The sequence below is a fragment of the Tachysurus fulvidraco genome, chromosome 13 (genome assembly GCF_022655615.1).
Source record: "Tachysurus fulvidraco isolate hzauxx_2018 chromosome 13, HZAU_PFXX_2.0, whole genome shotgun sequence".
NCBI lineage: Eukaryota > Metazoa > Chordata > Actinopteri > Siluriformes > Bagridae > Tachysurus > Tachysurus fulvidraco.
This window is the reverse complement of record NC_062530.1, coordinates 18,839,337-18,862,143: the sequence shown is the minus strand read 5'-3', so window position 1 is coordinate 18,862,143 and position 22,807 is coordinate 18,839,337. Positions and strand designations below refer to the sequence as shown.

At 36.7% G+C, this 22,807-nt stretch overlaps 1 protein-coding gene across 2 annotated transcripts in view; it reads left to right on the top strand.

Moving 5' to 3' along the window:
* The first annotated feature begins 2,847 nt into the window (after nt 1-2,847).
* bicd1a (bicaudal D homolog 1a) overlaps nt 2,848-22,807 on the top strand; it is a 34,469-nt gene continuing 14,509 nt past the window's right edge. For both annotated transcript variants that reach the window (XM_047822007.1, XM_027161300.2), the window contains exons 1-2: nt 2,848-3,404; nt 19,577-19,789. In XM_047822007.1, coding sequence (XP_047677963.1) covers nt 3,189-3,404; nt 19,577-19,789 — 429 coding nt within the window. In that variant the 5' untranslated portion in view covers nt 2,848-3,188. The remainder of the gene's footprint in view (nt 3,405-19,576; nt 19,790-22,807) is intronic.

Below are 22,807 nucleotides of genomic sequence, written 5' to 3'. Positions count from 1 at the left end.
ATATTTATATTCACACCCTCCAGTCTCACCCAAATGAGGATGAGGATTATTTTTGAGTCTGCTTCCTCTCAAGGTTTCTTCCTTTACCATCAATCTCTTTTCCAAGGGAGTTTTTCCTTGCCTTTTCCTAGTCACCTCAGTTACCACAGGCTTGTTCGTGTTACATTTAAATATAAGTCTAATATTAATCTTTACCTTTTGTATTATATTAATCTTTGAATAATTAACTGTTTGTATTATGTTTTTTTATGTTCTGTAAATCTGCTTTGAAACAATGTCCATTAAAAGTGTTATACAAATAAAATTTAATTGAATAACGGACATCACCAAAACATGTTGAAACATCAAATTGCTTTCAAAAGCATAATTCTAAAGCAAAGAGGTCTTTTAATCCCCAAGTCCTTACATGCTATACATTCAAAGGTTTTAAATAAACAACAAATATTTCAGTTATTTATATACTGCTTTTACTTTATGATGTTTGTGTGCATTAACCTCAAGGCAAATCAGTCTTATGAACCCTAACATCACTCAGCAGATCTTCTACATGAGCATGTATACAGAATCATATTGTAACATGATAGGCCTGTATTATATCGACTCTTTGAGTATTGTAGGTATGCTTAATATCACTGCAGGCGCCAATGATTTAATCTTATGAAATGCCTATTAGTATTAGTTTCCAGCATATACTGTTGTTCAGGCTGTTGTATTTCTATATTCTATGTATGTTAACCCAATGAATGAAATGTACATGTAGTACTGTAGGTTTACTGGAAATCAAACTTCAGCATGAGCTCTAATCACATGACTATACCATCCAGTGACCCAAATCAACCTTAAATCTAATCAGCTGGTTGTACTCTAGTTTTAAAACACTCACGTGCTGTTCTCCATCCCTGGGTCCACATTAGCTACAAGAGCTTCTGCATACCTATGAATGTTAATTTTTTTTTTATAAAAGTGAGTTCCTTGTACTTACAAGTAAAACATTTTCTGATTGAAAACACTCACACACACACACACACACACACACACACACACACACACACACACACACACACACATACACACACAAGTTTTGTTATATTTTAGAAAATAGAAACAATGTATATACAGTATTTTAGAAAATAGAAACAATTCTCTATGTATACCTGTCAATTCCCATCAACATCACAGACCACAACAGATCACATGACCCTGTCACACACACTCTTTATGACTCTAAATTGTTTAGTTGTCCCATTGATTAGTGCACCTATTTAAGATACGGGGTTTCTTGTCTTATAGTTAAGCTTCAGCTGTCTGTAGCCTGTTGTATTTTATGAGCCATGTTTCCCTAGCCCTTGTTTCTCTCCACGCATGACCTATTACTTGACTTTGTTTTGTTAAATAAAATAAAATTGCATTTGTAAATGCAAGTGTCTACACTGCTTCATAAAACCTTTCATAACAAACCCCTTCAGCCTCCTATTATTTAGTAACTATTTAGTTAACTAGATAGTTCAACTATAGGTAAATATAGTTAAAAGAGGATTCAAGTAGCTTATAGACTTGAGGAAATAGTTAGACCAAATAATAAAGCAAATTATGAATAGTCACATAAATAATTCATGCTGTAAGATGTGATTTAAATTAATTATATTTGATTTATTAGTAGCCAGGTTAAAATTGTTTGTTCATAGATACAATCTCAGAAAAAGGGTACTACATAGTGTACTTTTCCTTCTCAATGAATTGCACCTTTTGCCTGGAAACGTGGACATAGTACTGTTTTAATATTAAAAATTAATGTTGTACCATTTGTATTTATCTTTTATATGCATTTTCCATATAAAAGATAAGTACAGAAGGTGTATGCTTGAGGGTACTAACCCAGTGACATGGAAACGTACAGTTGTACTCTGTTAATGAAAGTAACATACCAAGTACCACCAGTAGATGGACACCCACACCTACTGTATACTACTACTACTACTACTACTACTACTACTAATAATAATAATAATAATAATAATAATAATAATAATAATAATAATAATAATAATAATAATAATAATATAATTTCTATAAATATTTACTTGTAACTTTTAAAATTTAAAGTCTAACTTTCCTACCATAAATTAAACCAAATATGCAATTAAACGTTTTAGAAATCCTCACTTCCTTAAAACCTTTTTTAATGACAGGTTTGATCAATTGGGACATCTATTAGTTCAGACAATTAGTTCCATCCACAATAAAACTTTATAATTATATTTCATACTTATAGATGGCAACACTTAAACAAATTTCAGTGGCATCACTTCTCCAAACTTATCATGAGCTTATTATAATATTGTATGAACACAGCAGATTAAGTAAATAGGACTAGTTATTAAGATGATGGCTTGAGTAAGCATGAATTCTATAATTCATTTTACAGCAATTACAACAATAAGATGGAAAAATCAAAACATATAATCTGTATACCTGACAGTATTCTGCTTTCTGTATTATTATTTCACTTCATACCTTTCCAACGGAATTAATTTGTTGCTCCATCTATATTTTGTTGTTGTTGTTGTTGTTTTTGTGGGGGGTTGTTTTGTTTCGTTTTGGGTTATTTATGCATGCTTGTATTTTCCATACTGTTCTGCAACTCCTCTGCCACATACGGTGCATGTATAACTGCATGAAACCAGAGCAACTGGGGGAAAACCCCAAAGCATGTAACCACTAAGCTGTTGATTGATTCATCCATTGATTAGTTGATTGATAGAGCTACAATGCTTGTGTAAATTTAAGCTGATAAAGTGACACGCTGGATGATGGTGACGTCACGAGCCGGGGATGCGACACTCTCTTGTGCACTGCAAAGAACCACAGTGTATATCTGTGTACAGATTAGTATGACCTACATGCCAAAACACAGGGATTAGGTATCATCTGTAAACATTTTTTATTTGTTTAAAAGCATAGCAAGTACAAAACGTGTCAGGATGTTGCCAGGTTTTCTTTAAACCTTTCAGTACAGGAGATTAGTAGCGCGTGCGCGTCACCGGCCGCAGTGGCGCCTCTCCACCCGGTTTGGCTTGTGGCGCACTGAGAGGTGGAGGAGGAGGTGGAAGAGGAGGAGGAGGAGTGGCTCGCTTCACAGCTGAACTCTCCGTCTGGTTTTTGCTCAACAAGGAGGCTGACACAGTGCGATGGCGGCTGGAGGAGGATGCGCGGAAAGCGCGGATGAGTACCGGGCCGAGGTGGAGCGGCTGAGCCGCGAGCTCGCTGATGCGAACCGGGAGAAGATCCGTGCGGCGGAGTGCGGCCTCGCGGTGCTCGAGGAGAACCAAAGCCTGAAACAGCATTGCGCCGAGCTGGAGGCTGAGCAGGAGGCGCTCAGGAGAGAGCTGGAGCAGCTGCAAGAGGTAATGCACCAACAAACATCACTGCACAGGTTCTAAACTGTTCTATACTGATAATAGTATGTGGTAATTTTTTTTTTAAATAATGTTTAGTAAAGAAGTTCCTGAAGTATGACAGCATAATGTGGGCAAAATATTTTTTATATAAAGCTATGGTGGCTTCCACTTGACTCCATGCTCATTGATTAAGCTGTCAAGGTAAGCATTTTCTTCAGCAGTCTTAGATCTGTTTGGATGCACTCCAGCACATTGAGTTACTGCTCCATCTGTCTGGAATTTTATCTTGTCTTAATGCTTTAATCTAAGAAACTTTCTGTTGGATTTGATATAAATTTTAACATTATTTGGGTTCTATCCCACTTCTATCCCACTCTTATTTTAGACACACGATCGTCCAGGTTTTCAATCTCAGGTGAATATAATCCTACTGATCGCAAGATTCATGTGATTATTATGAGCATACTTATAGCTGAGACCGTCTTTCAGTGAATAATGGTTCAAATGGATTTCTGAGTTTTTACAGATGGGAACCTGCTACAATCATCACTATGGAAAAAGCATCAGAAATGCTTGGGGAGAAACCAGGTCTCACAACAATAGGATTTTAATGACATCAATAGTAGCTGGTCTCGGAAATGAGACACGTGTGAAAAAAAAAATTCTAAAAAACCTCTACCACCTGTATATTTATCCAGAGTTTAGCTCAAACGATTTACAGAGAACAAAAACAGTGTGCATTAGAAAATGTTCATTTACCAAATCCCAAAGAGAATCTCTTAGTTACATGAAGCATGTAACTGCACAACAATAATTCCTTTATTGTTTGACGTCACATTGTAATTCTATAAAACTAATGTCTGACAGTGTCTATGGCAGAAAAATGCTTTACACATTACATTGGTCTCCGTTGTTTAACCCACAGCAGAGGTACAGGTATCCTAGTATCTAATGTACATAATATGTCTGCACACACATTACAAGCTCAAACTTTCTTATATACTATACTTTGTTATAATATCTAGGAGATAAAAGGATAGACTCAATTTAACATTGTGTCATTTTGGGTACACAGTGGCTTAGTGGTTAGCATATTTGCTAAACCTCTGGGGGTTGAGGGTTCAGTTTCCATCCTCTTTGCCTTGTGTTTGCATGTTCTCCCTGTGCATTGGGGGATTTCTCTGTGTACAGTACCCCAGTTTCCTCATTCTGTCCATAGACATGCTTGGTAGGCTGATTAACATTGGTGTTTATCACATTTACCCTCCAAGCACACCTGCCTTAATAAAGGGAGATATTTAGAGTCTGATTAAGACTAAGTTCCACAGAGATTAAGCTTTCTTTTAGCTTGCTAATCGGTGTGACTAGAATAATGATGAAACTGAAGGAAAGTCCATTTGTTGAAAGACTTTTGATTGGCAGTAGACATTCAGTGTTTTTAACGGATTGAAGATAATTAAATGAATCTCCAGGTTGTGGGTTTTTGTGTCGGTAATTGCTTTTATTCCCTACAATGGCTTTAGGTACTACATCAGGAAACTCAGCCCTGAAGGCTTGTATGGCTTTAATTAACTGCTGACTTCACACCCAGACTGTGTTCAGCAACCATGCTAGCTAAAAAGCTCCTCGATAGCACTGTAATAGGTTTTGCTTTCACTGAACGTCAGGTGGAGTGATAATTTCATAAGCTATTTCAGAGAATGTGAGGATTGCTTATCTGCCGCTTGCTGAAATGTAAGAGTGTGTGTGTGTGTCTGCAAACCATCAGATAATAACTGCTCTGTCTGTTCAGAGGAGCTGGAGTATATGTAACTGAGCTTGTCCCGAGGTGATATTTCTCCTCTATCTATTTCTTTCCCCACCGTTCATGTTTTTAATGATAATCGAGCAGTACATTAATATTAATAGAAAACCTGCAAGTTCACAATATTGTTGTCTGTAGCTTATGTTCATTTAAATATTTGAATGGTTCATATTCACTTAATATCTTCTTTTATCTGTAATAAAAATTAAAATAGGAATAAGATCTGTTGTTCTGATTTGGTTGATATTCTTCACCTTATGGAAAGCAGGTATTTTGTGTCGCTTTGAATTTAATGTGAAATGACCAGAACAGTGCAGACATACATTTGAAAGCAAGTCTAGTGTTTCACTGTATTGATGTTTGTCTTCTCCATGCTTTTGCAGAGGTCTTTTTGTGATTGTTGAGGCAAATCAAAAATTGCAGTTTGTTTAAAACTTTGTGTGCTTTTTTGCAGTAAATTACTTGAATTGGTGAAATTGCAAGCAGAGGATTACTCTTTTAAACTTCTACCAGTGAAGACACATATGTAATTACTTTCAATGATAGCTGTACAATGATTGTGACATGTAAACTGAAGAGGTCTTTGAAGCCCAAATCTGTTAGGCTCCTTGTAATGTCACAGAGGGTCTATTTACACCATGTTAAGTTCTTCTAATCTGATTGGTCAGAACGTGTGGATTCATTTTCCTTAACATCAGCTCTGGCTACAAGGTTTATAATAATCTGAGCATTCTGATATTGTATATAGAGAAAAATAATATACTTACACATAGGTTTGTATAGCAGACATTGCACAAAAAAGCGGATTAATGCATTAAAAATAACGCATGTAATGCCGATGCACATAGACTGATCGTACCATGTACACTATCACATCGCATATCTCCAATCAGGAGTTTATTGCTTTTGTTCTCAGATAAGAATGTGCTGTGGTTTGATTTGGGATTTGGAAGTCTCACAAGAAAGTCAAGTATAAGTTTTGAAGAAAAAAAAAACAGTGGTTTTATGTGAATTCTCAAACAAGGCTGATGTAATGTATGTTCCAGAGCAAAACAGACACATGTCTGCACTGGGGCATTGGGTCAAAGACTGTGAAAGTTAAGCTATATTACAGGATTCCACATCCTCCAATTTTCACACTAGCAGAACGAAGGAAGCCAAAGTTTTAAAGTTACCCAGGCTGGGGGTGTGTAAAGCCCGCCCATGCCCTTACAGCCCCTTTTCACTCACCCTTTCAGCTGAATGGCCGGCTATTGATTCCTGGCTGCAATGCTGACTGATGTTTATGTTATAGGCTCCATTGTTATACACAGATACACATGTTGTATTTATTCAATAACCATGTCCTCTGTGTGAACTCATAGAAATAACTAAATGTTTACTTGCTTTCTCTCTAATATTTAGAATAGATCTAGAATAGAAAAAAGGCTTTCTTATTTTTGTTTGTGTATATGGCGAAGATTTAATTGCTGTGTTCTGTGGTAAAATTGGCTCCATTAAAGAAAGATCTCTTATTTCTCTCAAGATTACAAAACCTTTATAATATCTTTAAAATGTTTTTCTATTTTTGCTGCGGCAAGAAAGAAAGGAATTGGGACATAGAAAGGGAGCCGTGCTGTCGCTCCCGCAGGCGTGTGTATTGATTTCTGACCTACTTGAACTGTAAAGACTACGATCTCCAAAGCAGCAGTGTTTGCTCTCTCACTGCTTGCTTTGTAACCGAGTACCCATGAATTTGGTTACTTTTCTTTTCATAATACTTGGGAAATGTGAGTGAAAAGTAATACACGTTATTGATTGGTTAAACTCAAATTTAACGGCTACCATTATGGGGGGGGGGGTGATTTCAGAAAACAGATTTCGTTAATAGCTCAATGTATAGGCAAGGGTCCTTATTTTATTATTCATTTTTACAGGATGTGTTAACTTGTTTCCTTGTCTAATAAAGTATATAAGTATGCACAAATGTTTTACATAATTGTGTTGAACTATATTTATACTTTCTTAAAATAGGAGCATTAAAGTATGTTAGTTTTTGTCTTAATTCAGGCATTGTAACACCAAAGAAGTTTTCTTAGACTACCAGATATAGTAAATAGTTTGCTGAAATTATTGTAGTGGCCTAGTCATGGTCATGAGTTTGAATCACCGGACCACCAAGCTGCCACTCCAGGGCCCCTGAACAAGGCCCCTAACCCTCAAGTGCTTATCTCTTATAAATGAGATAAATGTAAGTGGCTCTGGATAAGGGTGTCTGCCATTTAGCATTTGTAAATGTAAATGCTAGAAGAAGAAGAAAACATTAGCAATGGAGATGGAAAACTGAAACAAGTACTAAACTGTGGTATAGAATTGGATTAATTTTTCTGCATTTGGCTAAATATCTGAGCCATACACAATGAACAGAATGAACTTTATTTTGTGTAGCTGTATTTAAAATGATCTCTGTTACATAATTTTGTTTAATTCCCTTCCTTTATTTTCAGCTCTGGGTTGTTATATCTTAACGGACAAAATGTGTACCTTGTGATTGCGATGCTGCATATGGACATTGCTGAGTGATGTAAATGATGCACTCCATCGAAAATCAGAAGCACTCATCCGCACCACCTGATTTCACAAGTGTGGTGTGTGTAGTCAATGATGTGGCCTGTATGTTTGTGCCGAGGTCGGTTTAATGATCTGTGAGGTTGGATAGGAGCTCAGAAGGAAAAGAATAATCAAAGCTGTAATAATATGGACCACACACATTCCCAGCCCAAAAGATGTAACAATGTATTACTGAAACCCCGATGCTCTCTAAACTGGGGGTAATGTACACACACACACACACACACTCACACAGACAAAGCTATAAAAGTGTGTTGAGTGGCTGAAAGCATGCTCATCAAAGCGCACTGTACATACTCATCTGTCTCACTCTCTTTTGTGTAAGTGTGAATGAGCCATTTGAATCCTTGCACAGTGTCTACACTGTCTACCATGTGGGTGGCCTGTTAATAGCCATCATCAACCCAATTCTTTCTATTATATTGCTGTCACTTTCTATTATATTGCATGTCTCACAAACACATTTAACGAATGGAGTAAAATATCCTTTTATACATCATATGTGTATTTATATTTATCCATTTCTACCACAACAATGTTAGAAAAACTGCACATAATAACTCACTAACTAAGCAGTACTGTTTAAATGAAGGAAGTAGAACCCCACATCTCCTAAATCTTTATTTATCCCCTGTGTCCATATTAAGCTAAGATTTTATGTTCTCACAATTTTAACAAGTATAAAGATCATTGCAACAGCATTGTGTAATGTCACTGATCCAGAATATCACAACATATTGTGTAACTGAGTATTGCCTGTAATCGTCACAAATCTTTGTCAAGTGTCTATTTTATCCACCTACACATACACATGTAATCATTAGACATAATGGATATATTATAATTGTGTAGTGTTGATGAAAAGGGGAATGATATACACAATGTGGCCAAATGTATGTGTTCACCTGACTATCACTTCTGTATGAATTCATTCCTAAACCTCAGGTATTAACACAAGTTTGATTCACACTTTTCTGTTGTGGCTCTGGGAATTTTGTGTTCATTCAGCCACAAGAACATTAGTGAGGTCAGACATCGATGTTAAGTAAGAAGGCCTGGTGTGCAGGCAAATCATCAAAAAGTCCTTTAGTGGTTTTGGGGTCATGACTCTGTGCAAGACACTTAAGTTCTTTACATCAGCCTTGGCTAACCATGTCTTCATAGAGCTTGCTTTGTACACAGGGGCTTTATCATGATGAAACTTGTTTGGGTCTCTTGGGCCTGTAATGCAACACCATAATGCAACACCGACAAATACATCTTATACAATTGTATACTTAAAACTTTGTGTCAAAAGTTTAAGGAAAAATCACATATTGTGGGAACTGTCAGAGTTTCACATACATTTGCCCATATATTCTTGAGATTATATGTACTGTAAATAAGGACTTGGACTAGTTTTTGTTTCCACATGTACTGAGCTAAGTCAGTGTTTCAGAGTCAGCACTTTTATGAATCGAATATGCTTCATATATCATTTGTATATTGCTAAGGGTTGTTGTTAATAGACTGAATAATTACAATATATTACAAAATAGAAATCAGACAGAGCAGCAGAAACATAAACCAAAAAAAGCGAAGCACCAGATAATGCTGGGAAAATATCCTCTGTTCCTATCCTATGAATTTGCTTGTTGGATATGAACTACTAGTTGTAAAGAAACAGATAAACGGATTCACTAGTAGTCAGCTTGTGTCGATTCACAGTGCAGCTCCAGTCTGTCAGATGCGTTCTCAAGCAGGAAAACACCAATGCAACCGTTAGATACAAATCATTCAACTTGATATCAGTTTCTTGTTGGGAATGATATGGCATAATGATAAGCTTGAATCCTCTTTTTGCTGCGTTAGACTGTTTGGAACTGAGAGTAGTGAGGGGAAGCTCATCAGTAATATACTGTATAAGCAGTTTTGCATCTAGTCATCATTTTTTTCTCTCAGCATGATCTTGTGCAGTTAAACAGAGGTTGGCTTATATGTTTTTTTAGTTTCTGTAGAAAAACAGTGTTTCCTCCGCTCTATGTTTTTTGGGCTAAATTAATCGTATTTAAATATGAAGATGGTTAAATTGCATTAATGCAGAATAGGACATATGAAGGGGTCTAGTGAGCTACATTGATGTATAACGTGTGCTTAAGATGAAACGGTTTGAATGTTTTCTCTGAGACTGGGTGCTCCCTCAATGCTCAAATCAGAGGTGTTGCTGCGGAGTAGGTGTCTTCCGTTTGCAGTACTAATACTGTACACTGCACACATTACAATCTGTCCTTATTAACTTATCATCTAGTGTATTAATGATTAACAAGTCAGATTAGTGCCTTTTTACAGTTAGGTTGCTCATCTCATCTTTTGTTCATACGTAGACAGCAAGCATTTTGAGCAGACCGCACCCTGAGCTTGCAGGTCTCCTGAGAGTCTGAATAATCAAACCCACTCCTCAGTCCATCCTGTACATTACCGTACATGTGTAATAACAGTAGCAGGAAGTCTATTCACATATGGCCCACAATTCAGCTCTTCCATTATTCTTTATTGTGACATGTGTCCATACCAGCAGCTTGGCTCATCCTTGCACTTGTTCTTGTTGTTGTTTTTGTTGTTGTTATTGTAAACAACAAACACTCCTGATACTTAAAAATGGCTTTTATTTGGTGGCTTTTATGGCTTTTATTTTATTTATTGGATAAGTGCTGACTTGATTTTTTTAAATAAGATTCTTTTATTTATTCTTTTATTGCTTTTATTTACTTTTAATGGCTTTTATTTTATTTTATCTGGTATACTCTGTTATGTTTGTTAGTATGGGATTAAATGAAAACTTTTCATCATTACATATGGCCCATCATTTGGATTCATATGTATTGTAGCATCATTATAAAGTCAGTAGTAGAAGTGAATGTGTTTATGTAGAGAACAGAACCTTACGAGTCTGATATTTATATTTAGGTTTATATGTTTATGATAATTCTTTATATTGACCCAAGTTGAACACACACTTGCTTTGAAACCTTTCAAATCTCTTTGGATAACTGACACAGCCTACAGCATACTTCCACAACATGGTATGCTACACACTGCACTCCAACTTCCACAGTTTAACACTGGACTACACACACACACTGCATTTATACACACTGGACTACACACACTGCATTTAATTTAATATAATAATCTATCTGACAATAAGCTATCTGTACCACAGGAAATTTGTATCTGTACAGTCTGTTGCACTTTAACATATTACATATATATAATACTTATATTTATACTTATACAGTGTATATATATATATATATACACATATATATATATGTGTGTGTATATATATATATATATATATATATATATATATTTATTTATATACACACACATATAAATATATACATATATATATATATATATGTGTGTGTGTGTGTGTGTGTGTGTGTGTGTGTGTGTGTGTGTGTGTATATATAGCCATACTATATATATATACATATATATATATATATATATATATATATATATATATATATATATAAACAAACACATACTGTATATAATGTGTAGTGCATTGTAAATATGTCTAGTAGTACACTGTGTGTACTGACTATGTATGAGCACATTTCACCTGGTAATGAGCATTTTGCACATTTTTCACCTGTATGTAAATGGTTCTGCAATTTCTGGAGCTCACTCCCAAGAATTTTACTCACCATGGCACATGTGCTGTGGTGATGTGACAATAAAAGTGACTTGACTTGACTTGATTTAGGAAAGGCATTTCAATAAGTTTCTCAAGTGTAGAGGAACAAAACATAAATCTGAGCATAGATGATCCAACAGTAAAAAAAAAAAGAAAGAAAAAGAAAAAGGATCTAATACCTGTATTTCTCTAGTAATTGCTTCTTTAAACAGTAATCACAGTAAGCCAAAGAGTGAGTGCCTGCATAAACCAATGTTCATACCATCAGTGAGTAAACTTAAAACCAACCAACCACCTGCCAAAATTATATTACTGAGGATAAAATTGAAATGTGTAGAACTGGACTCCAACAAAACAAGTGACAGGAAAGAGTGTTTATTGTCTTGGTGATCCTACTGCACTTTGTGCCACATTTACTGCCTTCATTCATATACTGCTCAGATATTACAAACATTGTAATTGCAACTTTTTAATAGTTTTGAGAATAAGCAATAATGTACTTTAAACTATACAGTGCACAGACTCAACAGCAAGACCTTGGTATTTTCACATTTTAACAATGAGAAAGTATAAAATATCAAATATAAATAGGTCAGGCTCACCGATTGTTCGCTTTTTGTTCGAATAACCTTGGAAAAAAGAAATGATTGTGAACACTCATGGTATATATTCATATATCGTGAGCGTATTTTAAGTATCATGATATTTGTTGGCTTATTGTTTACTTTTGCTTCTGTGTAGAACAAAGTGTATGTCTGAAGAAGGAATTCACCATTAGTAATGCTCTACTGAACATTGTTTTTGTCTTTGTCCCATAATTCCTTGTGTCCTGTGGGGCTTCATTCACATAATTACTTTTTTGTGTGTTTCTGTATCTTGGGCCATGTCCTGTTCTATTTATTGTCTAAAACAGCAGGCTTAAGCACAAGATCTGTCAGAAACCTGCACATTCTGTCAAAGATGTACTGAATGAATTTACTGGGAAACTATTCATATTATTCTGCTACATTTCTAAATGAAGTGTTTTATGGGGCAAATGTGAATAGCGCAAACAAGAAGTGATAAAAAGAGACATATTCCTGAGGTGGGTTTATAAATTAGATCCAGACAGAATTCATCACTGTGCGCATGAGTGCACATGATATGGGCTTTCTGCAGTGGGCGGTGTTATATAAACACTGCGTCACTCTCTCTCTCTCTCTCTCTCACTCTCTCTCAAACTCTCTCTCTTTCTTCCTGTCTGTTTATCAGTTGTAAGGCTTTATTAATTCATGTGTTTATTTAATGACCATATGCACCGTGCTATTAAAGAAGTGATAAGGAGATTAAGAGTTATATCTGGATTGATTATTGGGTACATAATTCTGTTTGACTGGACAGAAATGTAGGAATGTGGCATGGACTAGTGTTGTCTGAAGTCAGTGAGCAGAAAATTAATGTGTTCATCTCTCTCTTTCTTTCTCTCTCCTCCTCTCCCTCTTGTTTTGTCTGTCACTCTTCCTCCCCATCTTACTCTCTATGTTTATTCAATTCTCCTATATCTGTTCCTCTTGCTCTCTATGTCTCCCTTTCTATTTCTTTATCTCTGTCTGTATCACCAACCTTCCATTTCTCTTTTTACCTTTTCCTCTCTTTATCTATTTCTCTCTCATTCTTCATCTCAATTATTATAATTCTTTACCTCTCTTTATTTCAGCCTCTGTCCTTCTCTCTCTCTCTCTCTCTCTCTCTCTCTCTCTCTCTCTCTCTCTCTCTCTCTCTCTCTCTCTCTCTCTCTTTGTTATCTCTAGTCCAATATTATGGCTTTTTCCAGCTTTGCATACTCAGGGAGTGTGCATGACTGACTTGTGGCAGATTTTACGTCTTGTATTAGTTTAGCTTGGCAGCTGCATCCTGCTTCACATATACACACACACACATACACACACACAGAGATACACAGACAGACACACAGACACACCTGTCACCACTTTGTCTGGAACAAAATATTAGAAGCCTCAATCTGATGTTTGCTTTCCCCAACCGATACCCCCTCCCTGCATCCTGTCTCTCCCTCTCTGTGTGTCTCTCTTTCTCTTTCTCTCTCTGCTATTTCTTATCATTTACACATACAAAATGGAAAAATTATCTTAATTTATATTAGGTTATGCAAACGATTACAGAATGAGATTTATATTGATTTGAAAGAGTACGCACACAAACACATACACACACACGCACACATACGCGCGCGCACACACACACACACACACACACACCTCATTTTGATCCCACAGATGTTGCAGAAAGTTCTCAGGTTTCAGTCCCTCTCCGAGGTGCTGAAGTCTGCCATCTGTCTCATGTTCAGTCTTCATGTTTTTATAAAATATGATTCAATTAATTTTTTTTAGTATTTTATATTATTAAGATGACTGATTTGTTGCAGAAGAAGGCTTGGTAAAAGCTTAAAAGCTAGTCTGTATGAGATTTCAGCTCTACAGTGAATGAGTGGTTACTAGAGGTTAAGAAGAAATTAAGCCCTTCAATATATCCATGGATATTATAATATTATAATCATCCTGCCACTGTTTAAAGACATGATTTGCCTGAAAGAATATCTCCACTTCAGAAACGACGGTTTAATCTTAGTGAATGAGTCCAAAGCGTTTCATAGCTAGTCCTGGAATACTTTCAGGAGTTCACCTGGAGAATGTGCAGGACTGCCTGTATATTAAACTAATAAATAATTATCTTGTGACTTGACAAAACGAATCCCGCATATCACAAAATGGAAGCCATGCTCACATCATTATTTATTTTAACAGAAGAGCTTGAACGTCTGGCTGGAAAAGCCATCGCTAGTTGCTGCAGTGACCTTACAACTGACAGCTTGTGTGCCTGAAGGAGAAATGCTAATGAACTCCTTCATGATCGACACCAGAAAATTAGTGTATAATAAGACTGCACAAATTCTATTCATATAAAATTCACCATGAACTTAAAAAAATAGAGTACCCCAACTGGACTAGAATCAGGATTTCAGGATTGTATAAATGCATATTATACTGATATATAAAGCTATTTCAATAAATTCAATCTGGCTTTTCAATTGACGAACAAAAAACAAGTGTGATATTGTTATCTAAAGTCAGCAAATTGGATTATTGAATGTTACATCATTTTCATTGACTGTGATGTGTTGTGCAATTCTGTATCAAGAAGTGGAACTTTATTAAACCGTTATGAAAGCTAGCTATACAGGAAAGTATATCCCTCAATTTAGATATGTCAAGTCAGGTGAATGTGTGTTTTATATACTTGTTTTAAGATAAAAAATTGATATTTTTATAGTTTCCTTTTTATAAATAATTTAATAAATAAAGTTTTCAACTTCAACTCACTTGCCTTTAAAGATCCAGTAAAAGTGTTTGAAATTGAATTTTATTCAGAACGGGGATGTGTGCATCACACTCTTCCCCAAAGCAGTAACCAGATGGAGAAAGTGGGCTTTATGGATACAATACTTTCACAAAACCATCTGCCTCCTGCATTAGCCATCCAAAATCCAGTCTCTATAGAACAGTACTGATCCTAACTGTTGTTCTGTGCCTCTGTGTCTGTCTCTCTCTCTCTCTCTCTCTCTCTCTCTCTCTCTCTCTCTCTCTCTCTCTCTCTCTCTCTGGAAGTCCATCTGGAAGGCAGAGGTGCCTCAGCAAGCTACAGGGACATTGACTTTTCCTCACAATACGAGATTATTCATGCTGGAACTGAATTAATCTAAGCTTTTGTATCCACTTGCCTTTCAGCCCATCCCCGGGGTACGGAAACCAAAGTGATGCACAAAGCAAACCCACTTTTGTTACTGTTGTCACTGACCGCTCCCCCGCAGCTGGGTTGCGGTACTTTGTGTTAAATATACTGTTATATAACTGTTTTAATTAAAAATTAATTTGGGGATAATTAACACAAGGACAGCTGGTGCTTACCTACTTTATCACTGTCATATTTCTAAAGAAATTATGGTTTAAATAAATCCCTAAAGAGGATTAGATCACATGGATGCTCTACAGGAAGGATTTAAATAAAATCATTTGAATTGCATTAAAATGCAGAAAAACATATAAACAGGAAGATTTGTATCCCTGCACATTCATTTTATTATGCAATCAGCCTGTCACATGGAAGCAGTTTAATGCATAAGATGCTGCAGATACAGTACAAGAGTTTGCGCATCAAACACCAGATTGGTGACTTCAGTGTCTGCTAAAATGTTTACTTGCAAGATTATTAAATGTTTATGGTATGATAATGGTGTGAAAAAGCTTCGGTGAGCAGCAGATGTGTTGGGAATGCCCTGTTCGTGTGCGATGTCAAAAGACAGACTGCTATGAGCTTGAAGGAAGGCTACTGCAACTAATAAAATCACACTTTTGCAAAATAGTGGGCAGAAAAGCATCTCAGAATGCATAATACACCAGATCACAAGGAGTGTGAACTACAACAGCAGGAAGTCCTCATCGGGTCCGACTTCCCTCAGGCTGCAGTGAGCACAGGATGATCAAAACTGGACAATTATAAAATGTAAAAAGTTTCCAGAAAAACTGATTATTAAAAAAACAAATATTTAGAAACTGTGTAAATGTGTATTATTGGCATTTGGCCTCATCTTTATGATCATGAAGCAGCTGAAATGCTCATTACATTTCTGTTAGTTTATCTGTCTTGTATGTAAAGTGATCATGCCTCTACTCTCCTCACGGCTGTTTTTTAGGTTCCACTGCCAGTGACAGTTGTCAGCCTGTTAGCAGTTGGCATCTGCTGGCTATCTTTGTTATTCCACATCTGTGAAACAATGACAGCTTCCTTCAAAGAGATCACTCTGCGCTATAACTCTGGGCGGAAAAAATCATTATGCATGCACCGCATATTTTCTGCGCATGATTGATTTATTAATGCAAACAGTGAGGATGCAGTAGCTCCAGTAGACACGAGAGGACATTTCATACACATTTTAAAAGTTTTTTATAGTATTATTTATAATAAGTTTTTCGTAGTGAGAACCTTCTCTCTTATACTCTATAAAATGTGAATTTCTGCAGAGCTGATGTAGTGTAGATGTAATAAATGATCTGTGTTCACAACCAGACTTCAGTGTATTCAGTAGTGCTTATCCTACACACTGTCTGCTCCTGCACATGCACAAAATTACATCTAATAACTGGTGATAAAGTGCATAAAGCCCAGTGGCTTTATTAATAATGCATTGCGGTGAAGAGACAGTGGGTTTGAATGGTATTAAAGCTTCCATACTCTCATAAAGGGGCAAGTCATGGCCTAATGGTTAGAGAGTCTGACTCGTAATCCTAAGGTTGTGGGTTCAAGTCTCGGGCTGGCCACGACTGAGGTGCCCTTGAGCAAGGCACCGAACCCTCCAACTTCTCCCCGGGCGCCGCAGCATAAATGGCTGCCCACTGCTCCGGGTGTGTGTTCACGGTGTGTGTGTGTTCATTGCTGTCTGTGTGCACTTTGGATGTCAAGTCAAGTCTGCATTTGACCCACTTTGGATGGGTCAAATGCAGAGAACGAATACTGAATATGGGTCACCGTACTTAGCCGTATGTCACGTCACTTTCACTTTTTAAAGACTGTAAAAATGACTGGAGTAGGAAGAGACACTTGACAGCTCCATAGTCTTCTTGGGAGTTTTGTTGTATGTGTTCTTAGATGGTTTTCACAATGGGTAAATTTGCTGTTATACAGATCTGAGAGTTCTTGGTGCCCCTGCAGCGTTGGTCTTTTTTCAGACTCACATGATTCTATTTAACCTCAGTGCAATTGCGTTCATCCTCATCTTACCTCATCACAAAGGTGTGAGGAGAACAGATGCAACACCAAAATCTGTTGAGTTGAGAGTTCTGGTCTTGTATCTTTTCTTCTCTCCATATCTAAAAAAGGCACCTCACTTCTTCTGTGTCTCACAACATTAAGGTTGCATTCACGGTCACAGGAATCCAGTGCAATCAAACTCATTCCACCTTCTACAGGTTGTCTCGGGTTCGGTACCACATTGCGCTATCTGGTCTGGTCCACAAAATAGTTTTTGCATTACCAATTTATCATGCAAACTGTATTCTGTTTTCTCTATCATATAGAGAAACTGTTTTTCTCAATCCATATAAACACAGGCAGGTAGATGAATTGCCTCTGAGTGTGCCTCAGTCAGGCTGTATTCAGTCCTGAAGAGGAAAATGCAGTTACTGAAAATTAGTAACTGGGGTAGCAAATGTGACATTTGACACACTTATTGGTGTTTGTACTACATGAGACATACGTTTAATATTAACTGCTCTTGATTCTGTGTTTTCTGACCTTACGAAGATACCCGTACAACACCACAATAAGTTGTATTAAAGAAATACATGCTAGAATGTTCTCACACTGCAAAGAGTAACTAATACAGCAGCTAACGAAACTAGACTCATCTGTCATGCTGTATAGTCTTGGCTGATTAAACTTAGCATGTCCTTCTTTTCCTGTTTTAACTCTTAATGCTGAGAGATGAAGACTGTTGTGTCCGTTGAGAATTATTCTTTTTTTTTGCTATACTAACAGTTTTCACAGTTGAGATTATCTCTGGCTGACACCACCAATAAACCACAATTTTTCATTGTATTATAAAGGCAAGGCCATGTCCCAGATGTTAGCTTGTGTTTTGCTGATTTGATAATTTGCTTTAACTGAGCCGTGCCTTATTAAATGTATGGACAGAGAAGAAAAACATATGGTATTTTAAGCCTGCTGCTGTATCTGCTTTGAACTTTACCCCTGCCTGATGTTGCTCTTTCTTTCTTTCTTTCTTTCTTTCTTTCTTTCTTTCTTTCTTTCTTTCTTTCTTTTCTTTCAGTTACATGATTTTTAACCCATGTATACATAGAACTCTGTATAAAAGTAAATGCGTAAAATATTCACGTTTGAAACATATCTCAGCATCCTGGTAGAAATAGGATGAGGGCAGCATGTGCAGAGTATGTCTAATAATATGCTCTGTGCCTTTTCAGCAACTTTTCATCTCTTCTCGTACTGCATCGATTTTTTTTGCCCTTCATGACATACTGTTTCTTTCCCTCTATTTTTCCCCGTGAGCAATCCATTGATTTTTTTTGTCAGGTGGGAGCCTGCTGTAGAATCTCCATTTATCTTCAGTATATAATAGCTCCAGAGAAAACTAGGTAAAGAAACACTAGAGATGGCAGAAAGATTTGGTTTTTATATTGTACCTCCTTTTTTTAAGTATGATAATGTTCCAGTTAATATGGTATAATAAAATGGTTCGAGTGGTCTGAATCATACAAAAAAGCTGACAGTCCACTTTCCTGAGGATTTCACATTCATGTTAAATAGAGCTTATACTTAAGGATTATACTCAAATCTTCCATAAATGTTAGATAAATATATCGATATAGAGAACTTCATCTCAATCTTGTTTTATTAGCCAGATCATCTGCCACATGAGATCAGAACATGTACATATAAGAACATGTACATTAATAGAAACTTGTGATTAGAAATTCTGTACTTCTGTTAACTACAGAACTTCTGTTAGCGCTGTTGTTGGTCACCTTCTGACCAATCAGATTTGAGAATCCAACAGTGCAATGGTATAATAAATATTACTTAATCTGTTCTTAAAGATGTATTGACGCGGCTGTTTTCTGAACAGAGAGCCTTTTCTCCTGATCATGATTTCCCGATCCTGAACTTCTAGCTTTTTAAAACTTCTATGTATCTGTGTTGTTTTCCAATCAATGCATGAGGTGTCAATCAGTAGAGAAAAACCTGTGTCAGGAGAATTCTTTATTTTATTGATCAGAGCAAGGTGTTGAAATATTATCTCATTTACCTTCAAGTGTACCTGCAGTGGTCAGGCGCCTGTGCAGGTGAGGAGAACCTAGGACACATCTTTGTGTTGAAAAGTTCATCAAGTTTTTTCATTCACAAGGATCAGTGATTGAAATCTGTAACCATTCTTTATCTCATAAAAAAAACTGCTAATTTGGCTTCTGTCTTGGTGACTAATCTTTATCTATTTGGTTTCTGCAGGCATTTGGCCAGGCGTACTCTAACCAGCGTAAAGTGGCAGAGGACGGTGAGACGAATGAGGAGACGCTTCTGCAAGAGTCTGCCTCCAAAGAGGCATACTACAAGAATCGCCTGCTGGAGTTGCAGACAGATCTCAATCTGAGTCGCTCAGTGGCTTCAAACACACAGGCAGAGAGCGAACGCCTTAACATGCTAATCCAGGAATTAAGAGAGGTCAGTTTTCCTAGAAAATTGGAGATCGTATTAAAATGGAGATAATTCTACGGGGATTTATGTCCATGTTAAATTATGTCCGTGTGATGTACCTGCATTAGATTTACAATTTTCTGAAAAGTTTTATCCAACACAACATAAACAGTTGCTCAACCACCTAACAGTAGCAGATTGGTAGTGTTGGGGTTTTCTCACCCTCTGATCAGTTGTTTAAAGTCTTAACTACTGAGTACTGCTCATTACACATATGTGTATGTATTAGCCTTCAGGTCTTGACTGAAGTCATTCAGAGTGTGCGCATGTGTGTTATTGTGTTTGAGTCAGCAGTCATCATAGGCCAGGGGTGGTGTCAGGGTCAGAGACTGTCGCCATGGGCTATTGTAGAGGGCAAATCTGTTACTGAGCTCAGGAATAAGGGGAATGTCCTGAGGTCGGCACAAAGACACAAATATACACACAAATATACACACAGAGGTTTTCTAGTACTATAAGTTTCATATGAGTAACATACGATTTTCACCAGAACACAGAATATTATTTCTTCTTCAGATTTTTCACGAACTTAAACTTATATACCCTCTAGGTTTAATCTCTTTTTACAACCGAGTCGTGTCTCCTGACTGTTTTATCCAAGTATTGTTTGTGTCATGTATTAGTTGTTTTTTCCCCTGTACTTTATGAATGAAATGCTTTACTTAATAAAACATTGCAAAGCTCAGTCTTTAAAGACAAATGTAATTTAAAAATTGATAAAAAGGGGTGAATAAACAGAAACTCTCATCAACATGAGCTGAGACAATACAGATTTTTTCTGTCTGTTAGCATCTAAGGCTTTGCAGCTCACTGAAGAAGCGATGTTCTTCAGAATGTACATGAAAATAACCTTATATATCATTTATCTCTTTGTACCTCTGAATTATGTTTTTTCATTATGATGCAGAGGTTTATTTTATTCCAGCATTCTGGTCTGTGTCACATTCTGGGTCAGATCCAGCATCATGCTGGTGCACTGCTGCTGACCCCAGTGTGTGTGTGTGTGTATAGTCCCTAATTAACAATGTGACAATTGCATCCTACTGGGTGAGAATTGTTCAGTAATCCTCAGGACTTTACATCCAGCTCATTTGTAGCTGTAGACTCAGCTATGCTGTGAATCTACACTGATTCAACACATCCTCTGTGAACGCTGAGTTGTACACACTAATCAATAACACTACTCAGCTTTCAAGGTCACTGTTGATGGCCTAATACTGTGTAACTGCCTAATATGACATTTTATAGTGTTAAAAAAAATCTTCACTGGGCTTTAGCGTACTGGAGATTAGTACTGTATAAATAGTTGTACAATTCATCTAAAAATATTGTATGGATTAGTATAGATTACTGAGAAATATTTATTTAGTGTTGTATGAAGTATATAAAGTTAGAAAACCAGATGGCGAGGAGCTGATAGAGAAACGGTAGAGATGGATCAGTGCAGAGCTCAAATGGCTGCACAGTGTATAAAATAGAGGAAGATTCACTTCACTCTACAGGACCTGGCCAGACTCCAAACTCAGCTACAAGCACACACACACACACACACACACACACACACACACACACACACACACACACACACACACACACACACACACACACTCACACACACACACACACTAGTTTCTGAATCAGCACTTCTGTGAGCATCTTCACTCAGCACAGGGATTTCACCCTGCATGTTTGCACGGATCAGCAGTGTTTGGAAACGTGTGAATATTTTCAGAGAATAACGATGGTCTCCAAGTATCTAAACCAGAGATGGCACTGATTCAAATCCCAGCAAAAAAAAAGATGTATTAAATAGCAATGAAAAAAAGACAAATTACATCTAATTTTGTTCCAAACCTCCTACAATTACACATATCTACAGTGTTGTATTAAATTTGTGTTAGATTAACTCTTCATTTGTGTCTAATTGGACATATATATGATATATTCTAGTTATTAGTATGTAAGGCTTAGGGACAGCCACATAGGGGCAGGTACATATCCAGGTAATGTTATAATAGTTAAACAATTAAAAATAAACATTGTTAATTCTGAGTTTCATGTAATTCTTTTCAAAGCGTTTACAATCTGAGATTTTAATCAGAAGTTGTGCCACTGTAGGAATGTTGTTATGGACTGTCTGGTTAAAGTGGAAATGTTACATGAAGTGAAGTTACACATTCTAAATTTCTAGACTACACTAAACACAAACTCTGTATTCTTTATATATATATATATATATATATATATATATATATATATATATATATATATATATATATATATATATATATATGTAATGTTCCTGCACCATACAAAAAGCATAGTAATGGTTTTACCCCAAGGCGACATTTATCTTCATTTATTTATCACTGTCACATTCAGCTGTTTCTGCATCTGGACATTTCTTTGTTCTATTTTCTCTATATAGAGTATTCAGTGAGGGAGGGAATGCAGACATCAGGGTTTCCTTACAAGGAGAGCAATTTATAACCCAGCATCCACATTAGCAGAAATATGGACAGAATGAGAACACCATTCAATAAGAGTAATGAAACATTACAAAGGTGTTATGTGATAATGATTACATGTACAGCATATGTGGTATTGGGGTAAAAATTTTCAATAAGTTTAATTAACTTCTTCCCTCTGCTCTCTGTTCGGGGTCACCACAGCCGATCACGTGGTCCATATTTTAGGTTTGGCACAGGTTTTGCCCTTCCTGATGCAACCATTTTTTTATCAGGACTTCGGACAGGCACTGAGAGTTTACTCTGCAGTAGCGGGGTTACCTCCCTGCCCGGGAATTGAACCTGGGCCAGGGCAATGAGAACAGGGGATCCTGCCGCTGCACCACCAGGAGGCATACAAGTTTAATTAACTACTCTAGACATATTAGCACTTTTGTTGGCTGCTTCAAGTGAATGGTAATGCCAATGCCAAAGTGTATTGTCCTCCATCTCTCTGTGCTTGTAATATAGTTGGAAA